General features: G+C 48.5%; 1 protein-coding gene across 4 annotated transcripts in view; it reads right to left on the bottom strand.

Moving 5' to 3' along the window:
- Positions 1-435: 435 nt before the first annotated feature.
- RBPMS2 (RNA binding protein, mRNA processing factor 2) overlaps positions 436-24,235 on the bottom strand; it is a 47,994-nt gene continuing 24,194 nt past the window's right edge. For 2 of the 4 annotated variants that reach the window (XM_059057817.2, XM_067029653.1), the window contains exons 7-8: positions 22,907-22,976; positions 21,512-22,651 (exon numbers count right to left, since the gene is read on the bottom strand). In XM_059057817.2, the coding sequence (XP_058913800.1) occupies positions 22,914-22,976 (63 nt within the window). In that variant the 3' untranslated portion in view covers positions 21,512-22,651; positions 22,907-22,913. Of the gene's footprint in view, positions 515-12,415; positions 12,490-21,511; positions 22,652-22,906; positions 22,977-23,006; positions 23,137-24,235 lie in introns of those variants that run through there. The other 2 variants (XM_067029652.1, XM_059057818.2) reach the window with 2 other exon arrangements.

Here is a 24,235-nt window from a genome sequence, read left to right as displayed (position 1 = left end):
TCCCCTTCTGGTACTCTGAGAAGTGTCCCCTCCCTTACAAAAGACCAGACAACCCCTCCACAGGAGATATGGGGCCCACCCTCTCTCCCCCTTTAAAAAAAAATAAATTTATCTATTTATTCATTCATTTATTTATTTTATTTTTGGCTGTGTTGGGTCTTCGTTGCTGCGCACGGGCTTTCTCTAGTAGTGGCGAGCAGGAGCTACTCTTCATTGCGGTGCAAGGGCTTCTCATTGCGGTGGCTTCTCTTGTTGCGGAGCACAGGCTCTAGGCACGCAGGCTTCAGTAGTTGTGGCACGTGGGCTCTAGAGCGCAGGCTCAGTAGTTGTGGCACAGGGGCTTAGTTGCTCTGTGGCATGTGGGATCTTCCCGGACCAGGGCTCGAACCCATGTCTCCTGCATTGGCAGGCGGATTCTTAACCACTGCGCCACCAGGGAAGTCCCTCCCCTTTTCAAAGACCTGGCTCAAGCAATCTAATCTCGGCCTTCAGCACACAAACGTGCTCTCCAATCCTTAAAAAATAACAACACAGCCATTCTGGAAAACAGTTTGGCAGTTTCTTAGAAAACTAGCCATGCAACTATCAGATGACCCAGGAATTGCACTCCTGGGCATTTATTTTGGAGACATGAAAACTTATGTTCACATAAAAACTTGTACATGTATGTTCCTAGCAGATTTATTCATAATAGCCCCAAACTGGAATCAGCCCATATGTCCTTCAGCAGGTGAATAGTTAAACAAACTGGTACATCCAAACTGTGGAACATAATTCAGCAATAAAAAGGACTGAACTATTGATTGATACATGCAACAACCAGGATGACTCTCCTGGGAATTAGACTGATTTTTAAAAGGTCACATACTGTACTATTCCATTTATATAACATTTTGAAATGACAAAAATTTTAGAAATAGAAGACAGATTAGTGGTTGCCAGGGGTTTGGGATGGGGTAGAGGAAGGCGGGGAGGGAGTGGGTGTGATTACACAAGGGCAACACTGGGGGAGCCTGGTGGTGATGGAACTGTTCAGTATCTGACAGTGGTGGTGGAAACATGAACCTACTCAGGTGCTAAAATTGTATAGAACTAAACACACACAGGCACATGCAAATGAGTACAAGAAAAACTGGGATAACCTGAATGAGATAGGTGGATTGCATGAATGTCGATATCCTGATTACGAGGTTACACTATAGTTAGTTTTGCGAAATTTTGCCTTTGGGGCAAACTGGACAAAGTATATCAGTGTATATTATTTCTTACAACTGCATGTGACTCTACAATTATCTGATCAAATTAAATATATATATATAATGTAATAAGTTTGCACTCAGGTAAAATCATATATGTAAATATAACAAAAATGTATTTAACAAGAACAACAAAAGCTATGAACTAGGTTACAGGACAGAGTATTCTAGTCCCTAGGAACTGCTCTTGCAAGTATGAGAATGACAAACTCAAGGGAAAAAAAACAGGTAAGTAAGGAGAATATAGGACAAGAGGTAAGAAGGAGGCTAGAGGGGTAATCAGTGGACCTTAGTGTCTGTAGGATCTCATTCAAGAAAGCTATATGGTTGATATCACTTATATGTGGAATCTAAAAATATGACACAAATGAACATATTTACGAAACAGAAACAGACTCACAGATACAGAGAAGAGACTTGTGGTTGCCAAAGGGGAGGAGGGGTGGGGGGAGGGAAGTATAGGAGTTTGGGGTTAGCAGATGCAAACTATTATGTATAGGATAAACAACAAGGTCCTACTGTATAGCACAGAGAACTATATTTGATATCCTGTGATAAACCATAATGGAAAATATGGGAAAGAATCACTTTTCTGTACAGCAAAAATTAACACAACATTGTAAATCAATTATATTCCAATAAAATTTTAAATAAAGAAAGAAAGCTATATGCCATGTGGCCCAGACAAATGTGAACTTGGCCACTGCCTGGCAATATGACTTTGAACAAGTCACATGGCTACTAAGGGCCCATCTCCTCCTCAGTGAAAAACGGGCGTGGCACTTGCCCTCCAAGACTACCATGGGATTAAATAAAATAGTGTATGTGGAAATACCTAGCCCAGCATGTAGAAGATGTTCCATAAGTGTAAGTTCAGTTCCACTTCCCTCTGTATAAACATCTCTCCAGAGGGAATTCCCTGGTGGCGCAGCAGTTAACACTCCGTGCTCCCAATGCAGGGGGCCCAGGTTCAGTCCCTGGCCAGGGAACTAGATCCCACATGCATGCCAAAACTAAGAGTTCACATGCCACAACTAAGGAGTCCATAAGCTGCAACTAAGGATCCTGCCTGCCAGAAATAAGACCCAGCACAACCAAATAAATAAATATTTTTTTAAACTCTCCGGAAAAGATTTAGTAAAAACTAATTTATAATGATAAAATTCATGAGTGCTTATTGATGCTCAAAAGGAAAGAGAAAGAGAGAAAAAGGAGAAGTTAAAGGAAGAAAACCCATCATCCACCACCTTTAGAGAATTCAAAGGAACCAACTCATTTTCTGAAAACTGGTAAATAAAGGGAGAGAATTCAAGTCAAGCATTTAACTTGCCTTTCTTATCTGAACTATATTTCAGGTTAACAAAATTATTGATGGGAGATGATTCGGAAAACTGGCAAGAGTAAGAAATAAGCATTCAATCTGATTTTCTTTACAAATATGCCTCAAGACAACCAATTAGGTAATAAATGAAGAAGGAATAATAGAACATCACCATTTTGCAAACCCTTAATGAGATCATGATCACCAATAGCTGTTACTATGACAAAGGAGAGAAACACATGAAGGTTATGTGCCTCCTGATGAAAGGATAGATACATCAGACCTATGAAGTATTTTTGAAAAAGAACTTGAACCTGAATCAGGACAAGACTTTATATCTAACTACAGTTTACAGTTCGGTAAAAGGAGACAAAGGATGGCATCACAAGAATGTTCAATGCAATCAGCAAAATCCCAAATGCTGGAAATTTCTAAAGGACAGAAATCTCTATTTCTTCACCAAAAAATAAAGAGGAGAAACCTGTAGATTAAAATAAATTGAAGAGACTTACCACCAAATGTAACCAGTGGCCCTTTTTAGATAGTGATTCAAACAAACCAACTGTTTAAAATATACATACAGGGACTTCCCTGGTGGTACAGTGGTTAAGAATCCGCCTGCCAATTCAGGGGACACGGGTTCGATCCTGGTCCGGGAAGATCCCACATGCTGTGGAGCAACTAAGCCCACACGCCACAACTACTGAGCCCATGCACCTAGAGCCCCTGCTCTGCAACGAGACAAGCCACCACAATGAGAAGCTCATGCACTGCAATGAAGAATAGCCCCCTCTCGCTGCAACTAGAGAAAGCCTACGCTCAAAAATAAAGACCCAATTAAAAAAATAATAATAAATAAAAAATTTAAAACCATATGTTAAAAAAAATAATATATAAAATAGTGAAAATAAAATAAAATATACACACACACACCCCTGACAGTGCACCCTGCAGGGAATTCAGAAATGAGAAAAACAGGATACTGGCCCTAGATAGTTGAGATGCGTTATCTAAAGAATAATTTCAATGAGCCCAGACTCTTGCATCTTCCCATATACAGAAAAATACTAAAATAATTAATTTGAGACACCCTTTTTAAAAATTATTATTAGCAGTAATCCTTTGACATTCAACAACATGGTTTGGGGGGTTTCCCTGGTGGCGCAGTGGTTGAGAGTCCGCCTGCCGATGCAGGGGACACGGGTTCGTGCCCTGGTCCGGGAAGATCCCACGTGCCGTGGAGCGGCTGGGCCCGTGAGCCATGGCCGCTGAGCCTGCGCGTCCGGAGCCTGCGCTCCGCAACGGGAGAGGCCACAACAGTGAGAGGCCCGCGTAACGCAAAAAAAAAAAAAAAAAAAAAACATGGTTTGGGGTTTTTTAAAAATTAATTTTGGCGGGGGGGTGTGTTGGGTCTTCATTGCTGCGTGCGGGCTTTCTCTGGTTGCAGTGAGCGGGAGCTACTCTTCACTCTTAGTTGCGGTGCACGGGCTTCTCGTTGCGGTGGCTTCTCTTGTTGTAGAGCACGGGCTCTAGGCACGCAGGCTTCAGTAGTTGTGGCTCGCGGTCTTAGTTACTCCACGGCATGTGGGATCTTCCCGAACCAGGGCTTGAACCCATGTCCCCTGCACTGGCAGGAGGATTCTTAACCACTGCGCCACCAGGGAAGTCCCTACATGGGTTTTTGGTTTTTTGTTCCCCAACCCACCCCACCCCCACCAGCAAAACTCCTATGTATCCTGGCTCCTCCCTCACCCCTTTGGAACAGTTTCTCAGAGCCATCTCAGAGGCTGGCTCCCAGGCTATAGTCCTTAGTAGGTCCCCAAATAAAACATAACTCACAATTTTTAGGTTGTACTTTTTCTTCAGTCAGCAGCAACGGTGACTACAGTTAACAATACTGTATTGTATATTTGAAAGTTGCTAAGAGAGTTCTCATCACAAGAAAAAATATTTTAACTATGTGTGGTGATAGATGTTAACTTATTCTGGTAATCATTTCCCAGTATATACATATATCAAATCATTATGTTAAAAAAAATCATTATGTTGTACACCTAAAACTAATACAATATTTTATGTCAATTATGTCTCAATTAAAAAAATAATTATTAGATATTTTTTAGATCTGATAATCATATTTTTTTCTCTTTTCATTCATCTTTTTTTTTTAAAAAAATTTTTGGCCGTGCTGTGCAGCATGTGGGATCTTAGTTCCCCAACAAGGAATAGAACCCATGCCCCCTGCAGTGGAAGCACAGAGTTTTAACCACTGGATCACCAGGGAAGTCCCAGCTGTATTTTTTTTTTTTTTTTTTTGTGGTATGCGGGCCTCTCACTGTTGTGGCCTCTCCAGTTGTGGAGCACAGGTTCCGGACGCGCAGGCTCAGCGGCCATGGCTCACGGACCTAGTTGCTCCGCGGCATGTGGGATCCTCCCGGACCAGGGCACGAACCCGTGTCCCCTGCATCGGCAGGCGGACTCACAACCACTGCGCCACCAGGGAAGCCCCCAGCTGTATTATTATTAAAGGAATACGTGTCTTTTAGTGAAATACACTGATATATTTATGGATGAAATGATATGCCTGAGATTAGCTTCAAAAGAATATGAGGGGAGAGGATATGGATGAAACCAATAGCTATGACTTGATAACTGCAGAATCATGCTTTTAACGTGAATGTTTGACATTTTCCATAATAAATTTTTTTTAATTTAAAAAGCAGAACGGGGGGAAATACCCTGGCGGTCCAGTGGTTAGGGCTCCGAGCTTTCACTGCCAGGGCCCGGGTTCAATCCCTGGTCGGGGAACTAAGATCACTGCATGGTGCGGCCAATAAATAAATAAATAAAAGATTGAGAAAAAGTAAAAAAACAAAACAAATGATAATAATAGCAATGACAACAATAAATCTCAAACCACACCAATCTGACATCCACCCCATCACTCCACAAAGACGGCTCATGTGTAGGTTCCCTCTGATCTCTAAGAGGCCAAATCCAGAGTTGGCTTTCTGTCCTGTGGGCTTCAAGAATGCTTAAGAGTTGACTTCTCCTTACCTCCTGGGACACTCTCCTCTCTTCCATGACACTCTCCCAAGTGGCTCTCTGGCCGATTCGTCTAAGTGTCCTTTTCAGTTTCACCAACTCTACCTGCCCTCTAAAGGTTGAATTTCCCCAAGATCTAGTCCTGGACCCTCTTCCCTATATCCCTAGGTAATCTCATTCATTCCCATGGATTTCAATATCATCCTAGTCTGCTGGCTCCCAAATCCGTGTCTCTAGCCTACAATCCTCCTTTAAGTTACAGACATATAGGTAATATGACATGACATGACAAGACTAGCCTGACATCTCTATTAAATGGCTTTAACCTTACATGCTCAAACCCTTAATTCCACCTGCCACCTCAAACCTGGTCCTTCCCAGGGCTTCTGCATCTTTTCCATCTACTTTTTTTTTTTTGGCCACACAGCACGGCATGTGGGATCATAGTTCCCTGACCAGGGACTGAATGTGCACCCCCTGCAGTGGAAGCATGGAGTCTTAACTACCAGACCACCAGGAAGTCTCATTTCCATCTCCTTAAATGACCCCACTACCATCTAATTGCTCAGGCAGTTACCAAGGTGTTATTACAATTCCTCTCTTTTCACTGGCCCCCTCTTTTCATCCAACTCATCATAACAAGTCCTGTCAGGCTTCCCTGGTGGCACAGTAGTTAAGAATCCACCTGCCACTGCAAGGGACACTGGTTTGAGCCCTCGTCCGGGAAGATCCCATATGCCGCAGAGCAACTAAGCCCATGAGCCACAACTACTGAGCCTGCGAGCCACAACTACTGAGCCCACGTGCCACAACTACTGAAGCCTGCACGCCTAGAGTCCGTGCTCCGCAACAAGAGAAGCCACTGCAATGAGAAGCCCGCGCACCGCAAAGAAGAGCGGCCCCTGCTCGCCGCAACTAGAAGAAAGCTCGTGTGCAGCAACAAAGACCCAACACAGCCAAAAATAAATAAATAAAACATTTAAAAAACAAGTCCTGTCATTTCTGTCTCCAAAAGGAGTATATGTATCCTCCATCTCCCCAACCCTGAGCCAATTCACCACCATCTTTTGCTCAGATTACTGCAGCCCCCTAAAAGTCTCTTTGTCTCCTTTCTTGCCATCTTCCAATCCATTCCCCTCAAAACAGCCAGCGTAATTAATATTTTAAGTATTTAAAAATTATAGGGACTTCAGTGGTCCAGTGGTAGAGAATCTGCCTTACAATGCAGGAGACGTGGGTTTGATCCCTGGTCAGGGAACTAAGATCCCATATGCTGCGGGGCAACTAAGCCCGCGTGCCACAACTACTGAGCTCGCGCACCTCAACTAGAGCCCACGTGTTGCACTCTACAGAGCCCATGCGCTCTGGAACCCACGCATGACAACTAGAGAAAACCCGCATGCCACAACTAGAGAAAAGCCTGCTCACCACAATGAAGAGCCCACGTGCCACAATGAAAGATCCCACATGCCTCAGCGAAGATCCCACGTGCTGCAACTAAAACCCGATGCAGCCAAAAATAAATAAAATAAATAAATAATTAAAAATCTTTTTTAAAAATTAAAAAATGTATAGATTGTGTCATTACTGTACTTTAAACCCTCCAATGGCTTCCTATCTCATTTGTAATAAAATCCAAATTCCTCATCTCTCCTACACAGGAGACCGTTCAGGATCTGAGCCCTCCTACCCTCCAACTGCATCCCATGCCCTCTCCCTCCTGGAGTGACTCTGGCTCTTTTTCAAGGTCTTAAACATGGCACACTGCTTTTTGGCTCAGGCCATTTATTCCTACTACTCCCTTGGCCTGGACCACACTCCCCCCAGATCTCCACCAGGCTGGCTCCCCATCCTTGAGACAGCACCTGAAACACCACCTCCTCAGAGAGCCCTTGGGAGCATCATTGTACCCTGGGCATTTCCTTCACAGCAACTATCACATCTGTAATCGTTTAGTCAGTTGTTTCCTTGTACAAAGTGTCGTGTGTCCTTTCAACTGAAAACTCCATAAGGGTGAGAAGCAAAGAGCCTGGGCCATAGTAGGCACTCAATGAATTTCTTTTATCATGGTAGAATTCCGTGAATCTTTTGTGAAGCACAAAAGCTTACAGTCTGATTGGAGAGACACGGTTTATAAGTATGAAACAATTAGGAAGCAAATGCAGACAGCATAATCAATGCAAAAGTGAGTTGCCCAGCTTGTGAGTGCAGGAGTACAGAAGAATTCACATCAGGTTCTCTGCTAAGAACAAAGACAATTCACATACCACTTTTTCAAGGTGGAAATAGAGCCTGAGGCAATGAAAAATGCAATCAAAAGAAAGGGTCGGAAAGGCCCAAGCAAGACGATCAGGATACCAAGAGTCCGGCATTTCTCTTCCGTCCCCTCCCCGGGTTACGCTAAAACTGCCTTAGAAAGTCATAGAAGATTGCAGAGAGACTTTGCCTAAGAGTCAGAAAACCTGAGGACCCCAATCCCCACCTTTAGCTGGCTGTTGACCTGGGGCAGGGCACCCGTGCTCTTTGTGGCTCTATTTCTCACCTAACATTCAAGGCTGGGAGTGGGCTTTTGAGGGCTCTCTCCTGCTCTCGAGACTTTTTAGGTTTCCAGGTGACCACGTGTAGCTGGGTGAGCTACACAGGGGCAGAAATCACTTTACAGGGTGAAACCAACTGTCAAGGGAAAGCCACTGGGATCCAGGGCTCATCTCACCATGCTCTGGAACCACACGGGTGTGGCAGGAGATCAGCCTATTGTCACCTACCCAGTAGCTGCTTCCATCCCAGTCCCGGAGTCAGGATCCAGGGAAGAGAGGGGAGACTGGCTTTCAGACGCAGCAAAAGATTTGTGAGGAACCCTTCCCCTTGGCTCCCAGGCCAGGAAATGCCTGGCGGAAGGCGAGGCAGTTGAAAGCACTAGGACAGGACGGGAGCCAGGCAGCAAGGAGCAGGGCTGCCTGGGGCGTGGGGTTTCGGGCCCAGGCAGAACATTATTTTAGACCAACAGGAAAGAAAAAGTCGTGGTTCCCACCAACTTCCCAGCCCCTGGAAACTGGAAATCACTAGCGATCCACAGGCCTGCGAACACTTCCACCCTCTCCCGCCCAGCAGAGATGGCTCTGTCTGGAGGGGAGAATGAGACCTCAGGGCTCACGGTTCCAGTACAGTCTCCATTTGCAGGACTTGCTTCCACGTCTGGAGAAAAACTTCGGAAAAAAATGACCTTTTCTTCCCACCCACCCCTGCTGGCCAAAAGCTCTCTCAAAGCTTGGCTTCAGCCCCTCATACTAGGAATTATACCCAAGTGGGAGGGTGACAATCAGTGGCTACCACACAGCAGGGAAGGAGAGAAAGAGTTGTCAGCCACCTGAAGTTCCATGGGGATGAGGAGAAGGTGGGGAGAAAGGTCTGAGGAAGGCCAGCCTTCAGGGAAACCAACTGAGGGGGCAGGGTGTGAGGTGGAGAAGGGCAGCCAGGGGAGGGAGTCCACAGCCTGCCAAGGACCAGTCCTGGGCCCTGGGCCTGGTGCCCATTCTCTGATCTGCCGCATTGTTCAGCTATTTCCTTCCCAGGAAGTAGTAAGCGGGTGGAGGGGGCCGGGGCTTGCATGGCGGGGAGTGAATGGAGCAGGATGGAGCTTCCACTGGGGGAGGGGACCGCGGGTCCATTCCCATGACCAGCTGCCCTTCCGGCTGCCCTGGAGCTGCGTGGGAAAAGGTCTTGGAAGTGCTGGGGACAGTGTGTGTGTGCGTGTATATGTGTGTGTGTGTGTTTTCATTTTTGTCTGACTGCCTTGCTTGGCTTTAGTCACAGGACAAAGCCCTCTGAGAAACAGTCACCAGTCTACATTCCCACTGGGCTGTGTCTTGGGAGAGGTGTAAGAACCTGCCCCAGCGCCTGAGAGAAGGACACTGGAGGCCTTAGGTCCAACTCCCTGGAGGAGTCTTGGCTTCTAGTGAGTCTAGATTGGCTGACTTCCTGGATTTACAAGGATGCTTCTGGAACCTTCTGCTAAGCTCCCAGCTTCCTGGCAGCACTCTGTTACTAGCTGGATGTTGGAAAGGGGGTGGGAACTGGACATGGAGAGTGAGGTCAACCATTCCCACAGCATCCCCTTAAGAAGCCCAGAACCCTTCACGACCACTTAGATCTTAGCGCCAAGCGGCATGCTAAGAGATTATATGACAGGCCAGTGCTCTGCCTTCTGGCAAGATGCCTTAAAGCAGAGATCACAAACTAGCAGCCCACAAGCCAAGTGCATCCTGCAGACACATGCCTTGTTTGGTAAGCACAGTGCTTAAGAAGGTTTTGAGCCAATATTGAGAGATTTCACCAAACAACCTCCATTTCTGGCCTTTTGAAAAAGAAAATTGAAGCCATATTCTCCCGAGACAGCAGTTGCTGCTGATCCCATGACAAAGCTGAATGAAACTCCTCAGTCTAGCTGTTGTCTCATGAAGAGACTTGCTGCATGTGAGTGCAAATCCATGGAAACACAGCTGAGAAAGCCAACACCAAAATGAAAGCCAAGGTCACCTCTGGGGAGGTAGGGAGGGGACCAGAAATGGAAGAGATGGCCCCAAGTCTGACCATAAAGTTTTACTTTTGTATAAGGAGATTATAATCATACAAAACTTGCATAATTAAAATGAACAAGAAATAGAAATGCCTTAGCCTAGTAACTGTTAGTCTGACCTCAGTTTACCTTCCCAGTTTAGCTCAGATTACTCTCCTCCAGTCACAGTTCCCTGAACACACCCTCTTTCTGCTTGTGTACCTTTTCTCTCTTCTTCCTACCCTCAATGCCTTTCTCTTCCTCCTCCTCCTGCTCTACGAAGCCAAATCCAGCCCATCCTTCAAGACAGTAGTCTTTCAATAATTTAGCTCACGTACACTCTAAACAAAATTTTAAATTATGTACCCCACAATAAAGCTGTTGTTTTAAACTATGTATTCTCTTGAAATTTTTAAATAAGAAAAAAAAATGTTTTTTTCCAAACATTTTAAATAGTTGCAAAGGATGTGATTTCTGGTATATTGGAAATATTAACATTTAAAAATAAAACTTGTATTAAATGTATCCAGTGGAATCACAGTGGTTTGATACCCCTCATCAAGCATTTGCAAAATACATAAGCAAACTCTTCTTTAACAAAGGAAAATTTACATCATTGCTTTTTCTCCTTGAATTCATATTTTCTTTCCATTCCCCCCCCACATAATGCTATCCTAATGAAACATATAGTTTATGTCTGAAAATCTCTTATTGATCATCAAACCACACTTCGCTACCATAAAAAAATATATATATAATATAAAACTGTAATGAATGAATAAACTGTGGTATATACATCCAATGGTATATTTTTCAGCCATAAAAAAAGAGTGAAGGGGTTCCCTGGTGGCACAGTGGTTGTGAGTCCGCCTGCCGATTCAGGGGACACGGGTTCGTGCCCTGGTCCGGGAGGATCCCACATCCCGCGGAGCAGCTGGGTCCGTGAGCCATGGCCGCTGAGCCTGCGCGTCCGGAGCCTGTGCTCCGCAACGGGAGAGGCCACAACAGTGAGAGGCCCGCGTACCGCAAAAAAACAAAAAACAAACATGCTATAAACATGCTATAAACATTATACTGACTGGATGAATCTCAAAAACATTATGTTAAGTGTAAGAATCCAAGCACAAAAGGTCACATTATTGTATGATTCCATCTATAGGAAATGTTCAGAAGACATAAATCCAGAGAGACAGAGCACAGGTTATTGGTTGCTAGGAGCTGACCAGAAGAAGTGGGGGGGGGGGGACTGTTTAATGGGTTTTCTTTGGAGTGATGGAAATGCTTTGGAACTAGATAGAAGCAGTGAGTGCACAACATTGTGAATGTACTAAATGCCACTGAATTGTTCACTTTAAAATGGTTACTTTTAGTTATGTGAATTTTACCTCAATAAATTATGTTTTAAGAGCTTAAAAAATTAAATTTGTATCCTTTTCTTATTTTTTGTGACCATAAGGCTCTAGATTTTAAAGTTTTCTTCTGGATTGACTTATCATTACAATGATCATTAGTTCACTGTCAAAACAACAACTATATATTGCAAATGTTGATGGAGAATTATTAAACATTAGAAGTAGAATTTTATAGGAAATAACAACTCATATTGAGATGGATGTATACATGCTGGGATGAGACAGTGATCAGCAACAATTTTATTTCCACATTTCATTTTTATAAATGTAAATGCTAAGAAATCTTGTTCACATAAATAAGTACGTGGGAGTGGGAGAAGTTCCAGCCGAGCCACTCAATGGCACCTAATCATCCAGCAGGTGACAACTGAATTTGTTTCACCTCCTTCAACTGTTAAAAGCAAAATATTGCAAAATCGTTGATTTGCAAAAGGTTTCTTGCCCAGTCATTTTGATTCATTTACCTTCTCAATATTGAAATCACTTATTTATTTATTTTTAAATTTTATTTATTTTTTTGCCTGAACTGTGTGGCATGTGGAACTTCCCCGACCAGGGATCAAACCCACGCCCCTGCAATGCAAGCACAGAGTCTTAACCACTGGACCACCAGGGAAGTCCTGAAATCACTATTTTAAATTTTGGAGCTTTGTTTGGAGGCTCAGAGAATTTTACGCACTGAGGAAACATACCAAAATAAGATGTAGGATGGGCGGGAGATAAGTCCTTTACGTAGCATAGGCGAAGTTATGCTAAGCAACCTCAAAATCTCAGTTCCTTAAACCAATAAAGGCTCTCTTCTCCTCCACCCCAACCCCCAACTCACGATACATGTCCATTGCAGGTCAGCTGGAGGTTCTGATCTATGCCATCATCACTCAGGGATCCAGACTCCACCATCTGAAATGTCATCGGTCACCATGGCAGAGAGAAGGTAAGAAGAAGAATCACACACTGGCTCTTAAATGCTTCCACCCGGAAGAGACTCACTTTTGCTCCTATTTCACTGGCCGAAGCAAGTCACATGGCCACAACTAACTTCTAAAAGGTGGGAAAGGACCTGGAAGAAGGAAAACAGGGAAAGTGGGTGAACAGCACAATGATCACACCTTTCTTCTGTGAAGTGGGAGGCAAGACATCGGGAAAAGGATATGGGGAGATGCATTCTCAGGTGTGGAGCAGTACTTCTTGATGATGTGTTTCTGGAAATGGATTCCCTTCAACGCAATCCCGCCACCTACCCTTAGAAAAGCCTTTTTGTATCTCTAGGCGTACACATGCCCAAGCGTGAAGATCACTGCTGCCTTTGCAAAGCCTTCCCATCTTTTAGGTGCAGGGACCTCTCTCTGAGCTCTTGCCGTTATTATCGCCTGTACTATCCATTTGGAAGCTTCTGAGAGTTAGTTACCCTTTGTACATGCGTATCATGTTTTCCTAACAAGCTGTAGTCTCTTTGAAGGTGGGGACCGTATCTTCAAGTTTTTATATCCCTTATACTACCTAGCAAGGATGGTCAGAAAATATGAGTTCTGCTTGATGGCTGAATTGGTCACTTTCTCTGTGTGCTTCAATCTCCTCATCTGTGAAACTGGAATTCCAAGGCTTGCCCTTATGATTACAATTAAGATGACAGGAAAGCTCCTTCCACTCTCCTTTACTTAACAAGGATCTAGCATCTTGACACTGCACATCTGAAAAGCTGTATATGATGATGAGCCGTTGAGGGCTCTTGAGAAAGTCTGTGCAAAGTGGGTTTAGGCACATCAATCTGACATCAGTGATTGCTGGGGGACTGTGGTACATGGGAAGCAGCTTGGGCAGGGAGCTAAGGGCAGGAAGTCCAGGTAGAACATTTCTCCAATGATACACAGGTGAGGCCATAGCACCCACTGGGAGGTGAGGCAGGGAGTGGCGAGCTACCCTGCCTCCCCAGGGAACGACCCAGACCTTCCTGAACACCCAAACCTGGATTCAAGACAGACCTGCAACCCTGGCAGAATGTGATCACAATCCTCACTCGCCCTCCAAAACAAATCATTTTCTGCACCCTGCCCCCTGGTGGCCTCTGGAGGCACTGCCGATACAGTGTCACAACAAAGCTGAATTCTAGCTTCCCACAGGGAGATTCCGGATTGATGTTGTACAGGGAAAGATGCCCAAAGCTGCTTCTGTAGTAAAAGAAGAGAATAAGGGAGGGAGAGGAGCGGGCCAAACACATGGGTAACCGCGAACCTGGGGGCAGTTCTTGTCCCTAGACTCACTTCGCAAAGTGAAAACAATTGAATAGAAGCAGTCTTTGGCTTGCAACCCGAGAGCACATGGACCATGGTTTTTAGCCTATGCAACAGTTTTAAATTTTGGTTAGTTGCCAACATCCAGAATCATGAATTTTCACGTTAAAGTCTTAATGTCCAGTTTCTCTTGAAAAATCAAAACATCAAGCCACATGGGGTCCCCATCCTGCTGACCAGAAGCTGACTGGAGCTGAGGAGAAGCCTCGGCCCCTTTCAGTGGGGCTTGAGCTCTCCGGCCACCCAGTCATCCAGGCTGCCTCCCTCGGTCCCATCACCCGCTGCTGGGAGCTCACAGCTCCTAAGGTGGGCACGTCACGATGGAGAACAAGGTAAAAAAATATCAGGACAGGGGCCAACCAGCCATCCAGTACTAGACTCACCTCCGCAACAGCCCCACCAAGCATCATCTAGCAAGCATAAGGCTGAAGACCTTCGGAGACGAGAAAGTCATCACCTGTTATGTATGGCAGCGCACAGCACCTTCAGAGAGCTCTGACTGCTTTCACAGGGTGGGAACCTTTGTCGAGGCTGCATTCCCATGAGGACACATGTCCAGAGAGGATAAGAGACTTGCCTGCTATGTGTCCCCAAAGTGAAGGAGCCAGTTAGCAGGCTTGTGTTAGGTACCACCAGGTGCCCTAGACTATGCTGGTAAGTGAGGGTGGCATGACCTAGGTCCTACAGAAACACCCCATCTGGGCAAGGACCAGCAAGGTCCACACAGATGAGATCAACGCCTGGCAGTGCTGATAGAGCATCTGGGAAGAGTGCACTGAAAGGAAACCATCCAAATCAGAACTCCCAGGGAGGTCTAGCCCTGCCATTCCAGTGGGTAAAAAGTGTCTCAGATATATAAGCTCTGAAAATATCAGCTGTGGTTATTAAACTCTGTGCCATTCCTGGCTTATTACTATGGACATATTGGGATTTTAATCAGTGAGATGGAAAGGGATGCAGGTAACTGACTGTATTGTCTATGAAACTGAGTCAGGACACCTGAGTTTTATGTCAGGTCTGCATAACTGAATGAACTTGGGCACATCTCTTTGCCTCTGAGTACTGAGGTTTCTCCATCCGTGAACTAAGGTGGGGTGGGGGGTGAATCCAATTTCTTCGGACCTCATACTCACTTTCTATCCCCAGTGCCAGTGCAGGGACTGGCTATCTAGAATATAAACTAGGTACGAATGGAGTAGGTGCTCCATACATGTCTGTGACTGACTGCTGACTCTGCCCCTGAGACCACTGGTCAGAACAGAGGCTCCCAGACAGCCCAGAGCAAATGGACCCTAGAGAACTCTACCAGGCAGTTCCCCCTGGAAGACCAAAAGGGGAAAATACCTGTGCGATGCTTGTGCGCATTTTGACCACAAGAGGGCGCCAGAGCCTCATTCCACCCACATAGCACCTGGGAAGAGAGAGGCCCCATCAGAGGCCAACTGTATCGGGTTGTCTTCAGTGAGTAGAAGCCTCACCTTGGGTACCACTGGGCCAAGATGAGATGCCTGAGATGTAAAAACAGGAGGACATAGGACAAAGGAGCAATGGAGGATGCAGGGGAGGCAGGACCAGAGAGGGGCCAAAGAGAGTAAAAGGGACTTGTGGGGGTCATAGAGAATGTCTAGACCTGGGGTGAGGTCACAACGAGGCCCCCCGCTTGAGGATGCATGCAGTGCTCAATTTCATAGGGAGAAACCTCTCCCTGTGAGTATCTCAGAGCCTGTGCAGTGGTCAGCACATGTCCTGACTTGAATGCACAGGGAAGAAGGGGCCAGAAGCCAGACTGGGGTGGGTCCTGAACGCGTGATTCTGGCCATCAGCCCATAGGCTCTAGAGAACCATGAAAGAAAGTTCTTTGAAACCGTGAAAGTGTGTTTTGGCACGATTCATCTGGTGGCTGTAGACAAGAGAGATATGTCCATGGAAAGTATAAGCAAAGAAATATTTGGGAGTATGGCCTTCGGGGAAAATTCTAGTGGAGATCATTGCTCTGGGGGCTGTTGTTCCTTGTTCCCCTTTTATGGTGCTTCTCCCTGCATCTCTTCCGAGCTAGTTTCCAGGACACACTCTTGTTGGTTCCAAGAATAAGAACCTGGGTCCGGAGAAGCAGGCACAGCTGAGAAGCCTCTATTGTGAGAGTCTATCTTCTCCAGGGGCCTGCATCTTTATGTTCTGCTCTGGAAGCTGAGGAGTGCCCTGGGGGTGAGAAATGGGGCATCTCCCTCCATGCTCACCTCTTAAGCCACCCACATAGCTGTTCTGAGTAGCCAAGCACAGAACCACAACAACACAGGCCCACAGTAGGGTCTGGACTCATGCAGGGGAAGGCAATAGGACAGCATCCGGGAGAAAAAGAGCAACAGCCATTTGCAACCACTGACTCCTATATCTTCCCCTGCCCAGTTAAGTACCCATTTAAGTACCTCCACAGCTCAGACCCTCAGACCCCAGGCTGGGCTCTGAGAACAGTGACTACACCTTATCCTCCACCTCAGCACCAAACACAGGCTCCAGAGAGCAGACGCTCAGCAAGTGTTTGCCAAAAGAAAGAATGAATGGCTGAAGAGAGAATGAATGGGTAGGTGGTGTGGTGCTCCCCCAGGGGTGACAAGAACCCAGAGCTCAGTGCCTTGCCTTGGCTCCTTACGGCCAAATGTGACTTTAACACCTCTCCACACTTGAACTTCCTGTCCTTGAAATGGAAATGGCCATTCCCCAGACCACGTCCCAGGGCAACTGTGAGGGTCAGAGACAGGAGGACTCGTGGCTAAGCCGGTGGACTTCGGTCCCCTTATCCCCATGATGTTACAGTATTGAAAACAACAAACTCAAGGAATTCATCATGAGTACTTAACAACTACTCATTCAGGCAGCACTGTGAAGATACAGTCGCTCATGGACCCTAAGGAGATAATCAGATATTGGCAACTACCTGTATAATCCTGCTCCAGCCACATTAGGAAACAAGTCCACTGTAAATTTCTGAGCTCTGCTCACCGTTGTACAGGTGGCTTTTTCCCTCCCACATACTTTCATGGTTGTAGCCTTTTGTTTTTTGCTTGTTAGTCTATTTCTTAGCTAGGTTACTAGAGAGGTTTGGGTAACTGCTGGCCCTTCTACCTGCCCGAGTGGGTCTTTTCTGTTCCCCGTGAGGTCCTCCCAGAGTACCCCCCAGAGCCCTGGCCTTCATGGGACCCTGTGGCCCAGAGAATTCACTCTGGATGGCAATACCAGAAAACCAGGGTCTTAAGCCTTGTGCTTGCTGTGGGACCTTCTTAACTTCAGTTTCCATAACTTCAAAAAATAGGTAATAGTGCCTTTCTTGCTTATCTCATAGGGCTTTTGAGGATCAGAGATGGCATATGAGAACATGTTTTGTAAACTACACAGCAGTATATGAATGTATTTACTATTACTACTGCTGCTACTGCTACTATTGTCAAGAACTCTGAAATCCTAAATAGTTTGATCAAAAAGCTAGAGTTAGATCCAAAGGTGCCTAAGTGCCGACAGCTAGCTCTGGGTGCTTGTAGAGGGTCTCCATGATTCCTGGGCCCCTGCCCTCTCCTTCCTCCACCTCTTCTCCCAGTAGGGGAAAGGTTAAACACCTTTCGAGGACTAATGCACCACTAGAAAAATAACCAAGGAGAGAGTATAAATTAGAATCAACTCAATTTCATTCTTGTTAAGGATAAAAGAGGAAACTGTGCTCTTCTTAAGATATCTACAGCAAATGTTTATTGAGTGTCCCCCCTGCATGAGGCACGTTCCTGCATTTTCATCAACCCTCACAATAGCCCTGTGAGAAAAGGGCACATATTTGCAATGAAATAGATACACCTCGAGAGGGGGAAAGATGGGCTTTCATGGAACTATGTAGTCATTCTTTATCTTAGACTCCGCCTACTAAATTGAGTTGCATTTTCTCTCCCATGGGCAGAAATGGCGATACAGTCTTGGTTCCTGCATGCCCAGATGGGTCCTGCAGGCCCAATGACTCTACCCCCGGGTTAAAAGTCCAGAGAGACTGCACAGGGCTGGGCTGGAGCTAGATTAGTCACTGAGGGCTTCTCTTTGTCCCTTAATCAGGGAGCAGCAACCCAGGTGCCCCGTAAGAGATCAGGCCAGAGTGTGGCAGGGGGGAGACCCGAGTTCTAGTCTTGGTTCTGGAACTGCAGGAAGAGGCCTCCAAGCCTGCAGCCATCCTGCACCTGTTGCCTCTCTGCCCCTGCGCTGGAGGGGGTGTGTGTGGTTCTGGAACGGCCGTGTGGGGCGGTGGAAGGCAATGGACTGGGAGTCAGGAGACACGCACGGAGCACACCTCGGCCACTGTCTTCATGACCTTAGAGCAAAGCGCTTCACCTCTCTGTGCTTCACCTTCCTCATCTGTAAAACGGGAGAGGGGACTGGACTAGAGCCTCCGTGCCGACATTCTGACCCCCATGCACAGAAGCCCTTCTTTTTTTTTTTTTTTTTTTTGTGGTACGCGGGCCTCTCACTGTTGTGGCCTCTCCAGTTGCGGAGCACAGGCTCCGGACGTGCAGGCTCAGCGGCCACGGCTCACTGGCCCAGCCGCTCCACGGCATGTGGGATCTTCCCGGACCGGGGCACGAACCCGTGTCCCCTGCATCGGCAGGCGGACTCTCAATCACTGCGCCACCAGGGAAGCCCCACAGAAGCCCTTCTGATGGTTTGTTCTAAGGTCATGAAGACAATGGCCGGGGGCACCTGACCTCGCTCACCGACCTCCCTTCAGCCTTCAGACCACCGCTGGCACTCCCACTCACCCAGCCCAAGCAGAAGCCAGAGGGCGAGGGAGCCCGTGGATGTTGTCCACACTGACCAGAGCGTGTGGGTGAGCTGGGTAACAAGCAAGGAGGTCCGGGGAAAACAGGAGCTCAGGCCCCTTTCCTGTCGGCCCAGGAACACTGCTGGGGCAGTGCCCAACCTCTCTCCTCACAAGGGTGGGCCCTCAGCTCCTACAGCCCCACCTCTGTTCTCGAGGGAGCATATCTGGGAGCAGGGCCTGCTCTCCGGGAGACGGCCGGCCCGCCCACCCAGTGCAGGCCCTGATGGATGGACAGAGGCAGGGTAGGCTGCAGCCAGGTGGAGAGGTTTTTGCTCCCTCCTCCTGACACTTTGCAAGAAAGTCTTTCTCACTCCACTGGTACTTCTCCCTTCCAGGGTCCCCTTCTGGCACTTTCCCTAATCCTACCCTGAGGGGCTTTGCCCTGTTTCTCAGGGATATCTGTATTCTGTCAGAGAGCTCCTGGAGATCAGAAAGGCTTCGTTCCAGACCTCAGCAAATGAGGCGATGCAGGACATGACAGGCAGGACAGAGTGCAAAGGATGAGGGGCGAGAGCCTGATCCCTTCCGAGACCTCTGGGCCCCTCGGAGCCTGAGCACTTACTGGCACTGAGTCCCGCGGAAGCTCAATGTCAGGGCTTGGGAAAATGCTCACCTGTGAAGGCTCCAAGCTAAGTCACATTCCTAAAATGCTGGCCAGGCAGCAGTGCCCAAGAATGGCCCAGTCTGGGTGACAAGCATCATTCCCGTCCCAGGAAGTACAGAGCTGGCTGCAGGCCAAGGTGCAGGGTGCAGCCCGGGCTCCCCAGGGCCTCAACAAGCATCCGCTTACCACCAGCCTCATCTATGTGTGAAGCGGGGTGGGAGGCACTGATGAAGATGGCCTCCTCTGCCCTGGGGGAGATTTCAGTGCTACTAGGAAGGGACCCCTGAGCAAAAGAACCCTGGTTATTCCAAGGCCTAAAATCCTTTCAGAAAGGAAAGAAGCCTTTCACCTGTAATCAGATCAGGATTGAACACCTGGAAAGGAATAAGGTGCTTTCTGAATGGGGAGTCAGGACCTGGCAGCTTCTGACCCCAGCTTACTGTGTCCTTGCCAGGAAGCCCTTTAACTACTCCAAGCTTGTCACCTCCACACTCAGTCCAAACATGACTGTCCACTAAGGCCTCTCTGCAAAGGCCTCACCCTGAAAAAGGCCCCCATCCAGCTGGAGAGCCCCCTCTGGGATGGCTTCAGGGCCTCCCTCCCCTTCCCAGCTCCTGCTCTCGGATGCGGGCCCTGTTCGGTAAAGCGTGAAAGAGGCCCCCCAGGGAAGCCGGAGGAGCAGGGGCCTTTGAATTATGGAGCAGCTTTCTTAGCCCCTCTCAGAAAGGCCCAGGTGCCCCAGCTAAATAATTCACCACCTCAGGAAGACCCAGTGGTTCCTGCCACAGCTGAAGTAGGTCAGGCATCGGCTTGGCCCTGGGTGGGGCGGTGGGTCTCAGAGCTGCTTCCCCACCAGCGCTAGGAGGGGCAGCAGGCTGGGAAGGCCTTGCTTGCTTGGCAAGTGGCTAGCTGGTCCAAATACTGCAGTGAGGCTAGGGGTACAAGGCAGGAAAAGCATCAAGCCCCCTCCTCCCAGAGCCTCCCCCTGGATCCCAGATAACCCACCCACCTGCCACCCAGTTACCTACAGGGCCAGCGCCTGGCCAGGCTCCTCCTCCCTCACAGCACAGTTCTCTCTTCACATGCAGGTACCAGCTGGGGCTGCAAATGTCACCCATGAGCCTTTAACAGCCAACACAGTCATCAGCAGAACACCTGAGATTCAAGTTGCTCAGTGCAGGCCTGGGATTCAGGAGGTGGCAGCGGGGAGTGAGGCAGGGAGTGGAGAGGGACACCAGGGTCCCCACGGTGCAGGCAAGGAAGTGACCAGGGCTAGCCACTGCCACTTTAGCTTTGCTCAGAGCAAGGCTGGGAGGGAAGCCGGCAGGAGGGAGGCTCTAGGGCCACTCCTGCCCTCCCTTTCTAGGCTGGCTTTGAGTCAGGCTTGGAAGGGCATGGGGGCTGGGGGTGGGGGCATAGATGTTAAAGCCAAATAGCAAAGCCATCAGGTCAGTGCTCCAACCCTCCAGAAGGAGTTGGAAAGAACTTCAAACCACCATTACACAGATGAGGAAACTGAGGCCCCAAATCACAAAAGGGAAGAGTCAGGGTCAGCTGCTGGCATCCTGACTGCGTCCAGGGCAGCCCAGGGTCTTAGCAACATACCGTTTCCCTGACCTTCGTGCTCATTTGCTCTGGCTCGCAGCAAAACCCATCTCAGGAATCAGAGCTGCAGCTGGGCGCCTACAGGGTGGGTGGTCTTAACCCTTTCCAGGCCAAACTCCTGGGTCCTCTGCTTCCCTCTAGCACAGCCTCACATGACACACACAGAGGATACTACAGGCAGGAACCCGACCTCCCAAACCACAGTCCTTCTCTACTCAAGGGCCTGAAAAGGCCACAGGCCACAGGGTTAGGACAGCCAGATGACACCATCCAGAGAAAACCAAGGTCCCATTTACGTGCTTACACTGGGTGCCGGGAATCTCCGCCCCCATCCTCAGAACAGAAAACAAAGAATGAGTTAAACCCAGGCGGCCCCGCCGCACGGCCCTTGGCAGGTCACTTCCTCTCCAGCCTCAAGTCACACAAAAGAGGGCAGGAGGGAGAGGCCGCGTGAGCTCCGAGGCCCCGGCCCACTTCGCCTCCTTCCCCCTTCAACTCCCAACACCTGTCCTCTAGCTGTGCCCTCCCGACAGCAACCTACAACCCAAGGAAGCAAAGGTCGGAGAGCAGTTACTTTGGATGATTTTTTATTTTGCATTTCATATATTATCCAGTTTCACATTCTCACAGGATCAGCAATTACAACAGCCTCCTCGTCTCCCAAGTCTGAAAACGGCAAGACAGCCACAGCTGCAGCCAAAGGCGATGCACTGATGTGCACACGAAACAAAAAAATTGCACAATTTTTCCTTCATTTTTCTTAAACTAATGGCTGACGCTAAGGCTCACTGCTGGAGAATGGAAACCCTTTTCTTCTTCATGCCTCAAACTAAAATGTTAAACTTATCTGACAGGGCGGACAAGGTCTCTTCAATAATTAATTGCACACACACACGAAAAATCCTTTATGTTGCATAAATATTTTGTTACACAGGGTACAAAAATACTTTCACTTTTTGGTTGGTTTTGAAGTTTGAAAAGCATGAGGAGCCATGGCAGGGGTGGGGTGCGCCGTGGAGAGGTAAGCGAAACTGGGCAGAGAAAGAGTTTTCTTAATGGCTGTTGGCCCATCTGAGGGGGAGGAAGCAGAGGACCCCAATTTGAAATGACCAAGAAAACGCTCTATCTTGGCTGGGTGGTCCTTCCTGTTCAGCCTGGAAGTGTGTGGGGTGGTGGAGGCCGCCAGCCGCTGGGCGGAACTGGCTGCAGGGCTTGGTCCTCACTGAAGCAGGGTGGGTGCAGGGGAGGGGGACCGGGAATGATGAACCATTAGTGGCCAGGACTTGTTGCTATGGTGACACAATGTGAGAACAAACTGTACACTCACATATATACAAGTTTAAGTGTCTTAATTCATGCCAGGAAAACATGCAAAATTAAACGCCTCATTTCTTTGAGGTGGGGCTACGGAAGCAAATTTGGACTGGAGGTCAGGCCTTGCTCAGTCCCAGTGAGACCTCTGAGCTGGGTCTGGGTGTCCCAGTGAAAAGGCCCCTGAATCCTGCCGTGAGGCCTTGGAGAGGGGCTTTGGGGCAGGACAGGGCAGAGGAAAAGGAGAGAAAGGAAACAGAGTCCACTGAGTCAGGCTTAAAATTCACAGTCTTTGGAGGGAAGCAGCAGCTCTGCACAGGCCACCTGGGGGCAGTGGAAGCTCAGGGTGGCTCCCTCCCCAGTGAGGCGGGCGGGGGCTTCGAGCTGTGGTGACCAGACCTGGAGGGAGGGGAAAGAGGTGGCCATGAGCAGATGCATGGGACTGGAGCTGAACCCAGGCCCTCCCCTTGCGAGGAGGCTGCAAGATGGGGGGTGGGGTGGGAGGAGAGGGGAAAACCAGCCAGAGTGCCCCAGGCGCAAGCTCAGGTTGGGGTAGCACCAGCGAGCTCCTGGACTCAGGCAGAGGAACCACGGCCCTGCAGGAAGCCAGGCTCTAGGACACTTTCCGTCCCAGGCCTCTGAGCCAGCACTTACTGAAGAACTAACAGAACTGACGATATTTCCATCCTTGCTGGGTGGTATCAGAGGAAGGGTACCAGCGCACCTGCAAGAGAAGCCAACGTCAGGAGCTAGCTGTGCAGTCCCTTCGCTTGATGGGGGAGCCTGGGAAACACGGCATTCAGTGCCCCTGTCGGAGTCCTGGTCCTGTCACTGACGGCGGAGGTCGGGCCAGTTACTCACCTCTGGGCATCAGTTTCTTCATCCTGAAAATGGGAGAGCGCCACCTGACCTGCCTCCTCTGCAGGACAGAGGTTCAAATGAAAGAAGGGTTACGAAGGCGTTCACGCTCCACTGAGCCCGACTGTACCAGGTGGCATGCTGGCAGCCGGGGGCACTGGCCCAACAGTCTACCCCTCCCCCTTAACCGGGAGAGTGCAGAATTCCTAACATCAGGAGAATGCACCTAACACATTTTTGCTCAACTTCTTTGAGTCTCAGTGTGTCCTCAACAGCTACAGGATAGAGATGATTAAAAGTCAGAGGGGGGCTTCCCTGGTGGCGCAGTGGTTGAGAGTCCGCCTGCCAATGCAGGGGACGCGGGTTCGTGCCCCAGTCCGGGAGGATCCCACATGCCGCAGAGCGGCTGGGCCTGTGAGCCATGGCCGCTGAGCCTGCGTGTCCGGAGCCTGTTCTCCGCGGCGGGAGGGGCCACGGTGGTGAGAGGCCCACGTACCAAAAAAAAAAAAAAAAAAAAAAAAAAAGTCACAGGGTATCCACGAGGATCAGATAAGACAGAATGTAAAAACACATTAGAAACCAAAGTCAGTGTGGTCTCCAAGGGGCAGGACTCCCAGAAGTTGGTCCTGTCCTAGCAGGATTCAAGGAAGTCACAGACTAGACCCAGCTGATGCTCCCCGCCCCCGCCGCTGCCCCATTTCAGCTTCTCTACCACCCCCACCCCCGTTCCCTTCATTACAAGCCTCCTAACTTTAGAGATTTGTAACCTACCAGCTGAGCCCTCTACTGGGAGCCTGGCAGCTACCTCAACCCTGGTACTTGCTGGAAGGCCCCACAGAGCAAGGCCCCAAAGCAGGATTCCCAGAGACAGGCCAGGAAATGACATGCACCCCATTCCCCATGGACCAGTAGTCTGGACGTTGAGCCGTGCTGGGTGCCAAGCCAAGATTGCAGGGAGTCCGCCTGACCCGGTTACAGACAGCACGTCCGCCCGGGCCTGACCCGTGGCCACCTGGGAGGGGTGGCGGCAGAGCATCACAGGGCCCCGAGTGAGGGGTTGGGAAGAGAACTCAGAGATGGGAGCCTGCGTTCTCTTAGGAAAGAAAGGGATGGCACAGGAGAGCC

Source organism: Kogia breviceps, chromosome 3 (genome assembly GCF_026419965.1).
Source record: "Kogia breviceps isolate mKogBre1 chromosome 3, mKogBre1 haplotype 1, whole genome shotgun sequence".
Taxonomy (NCBI): Eukaryota; Metazoa; Chordata; class Mammalia; order Artiodactyla; family Physeteridae; genus Kogia; species Kogia breviceps.
This window is presented reverse-complemented; position numbering and strand designations above follow the sequence as displayed.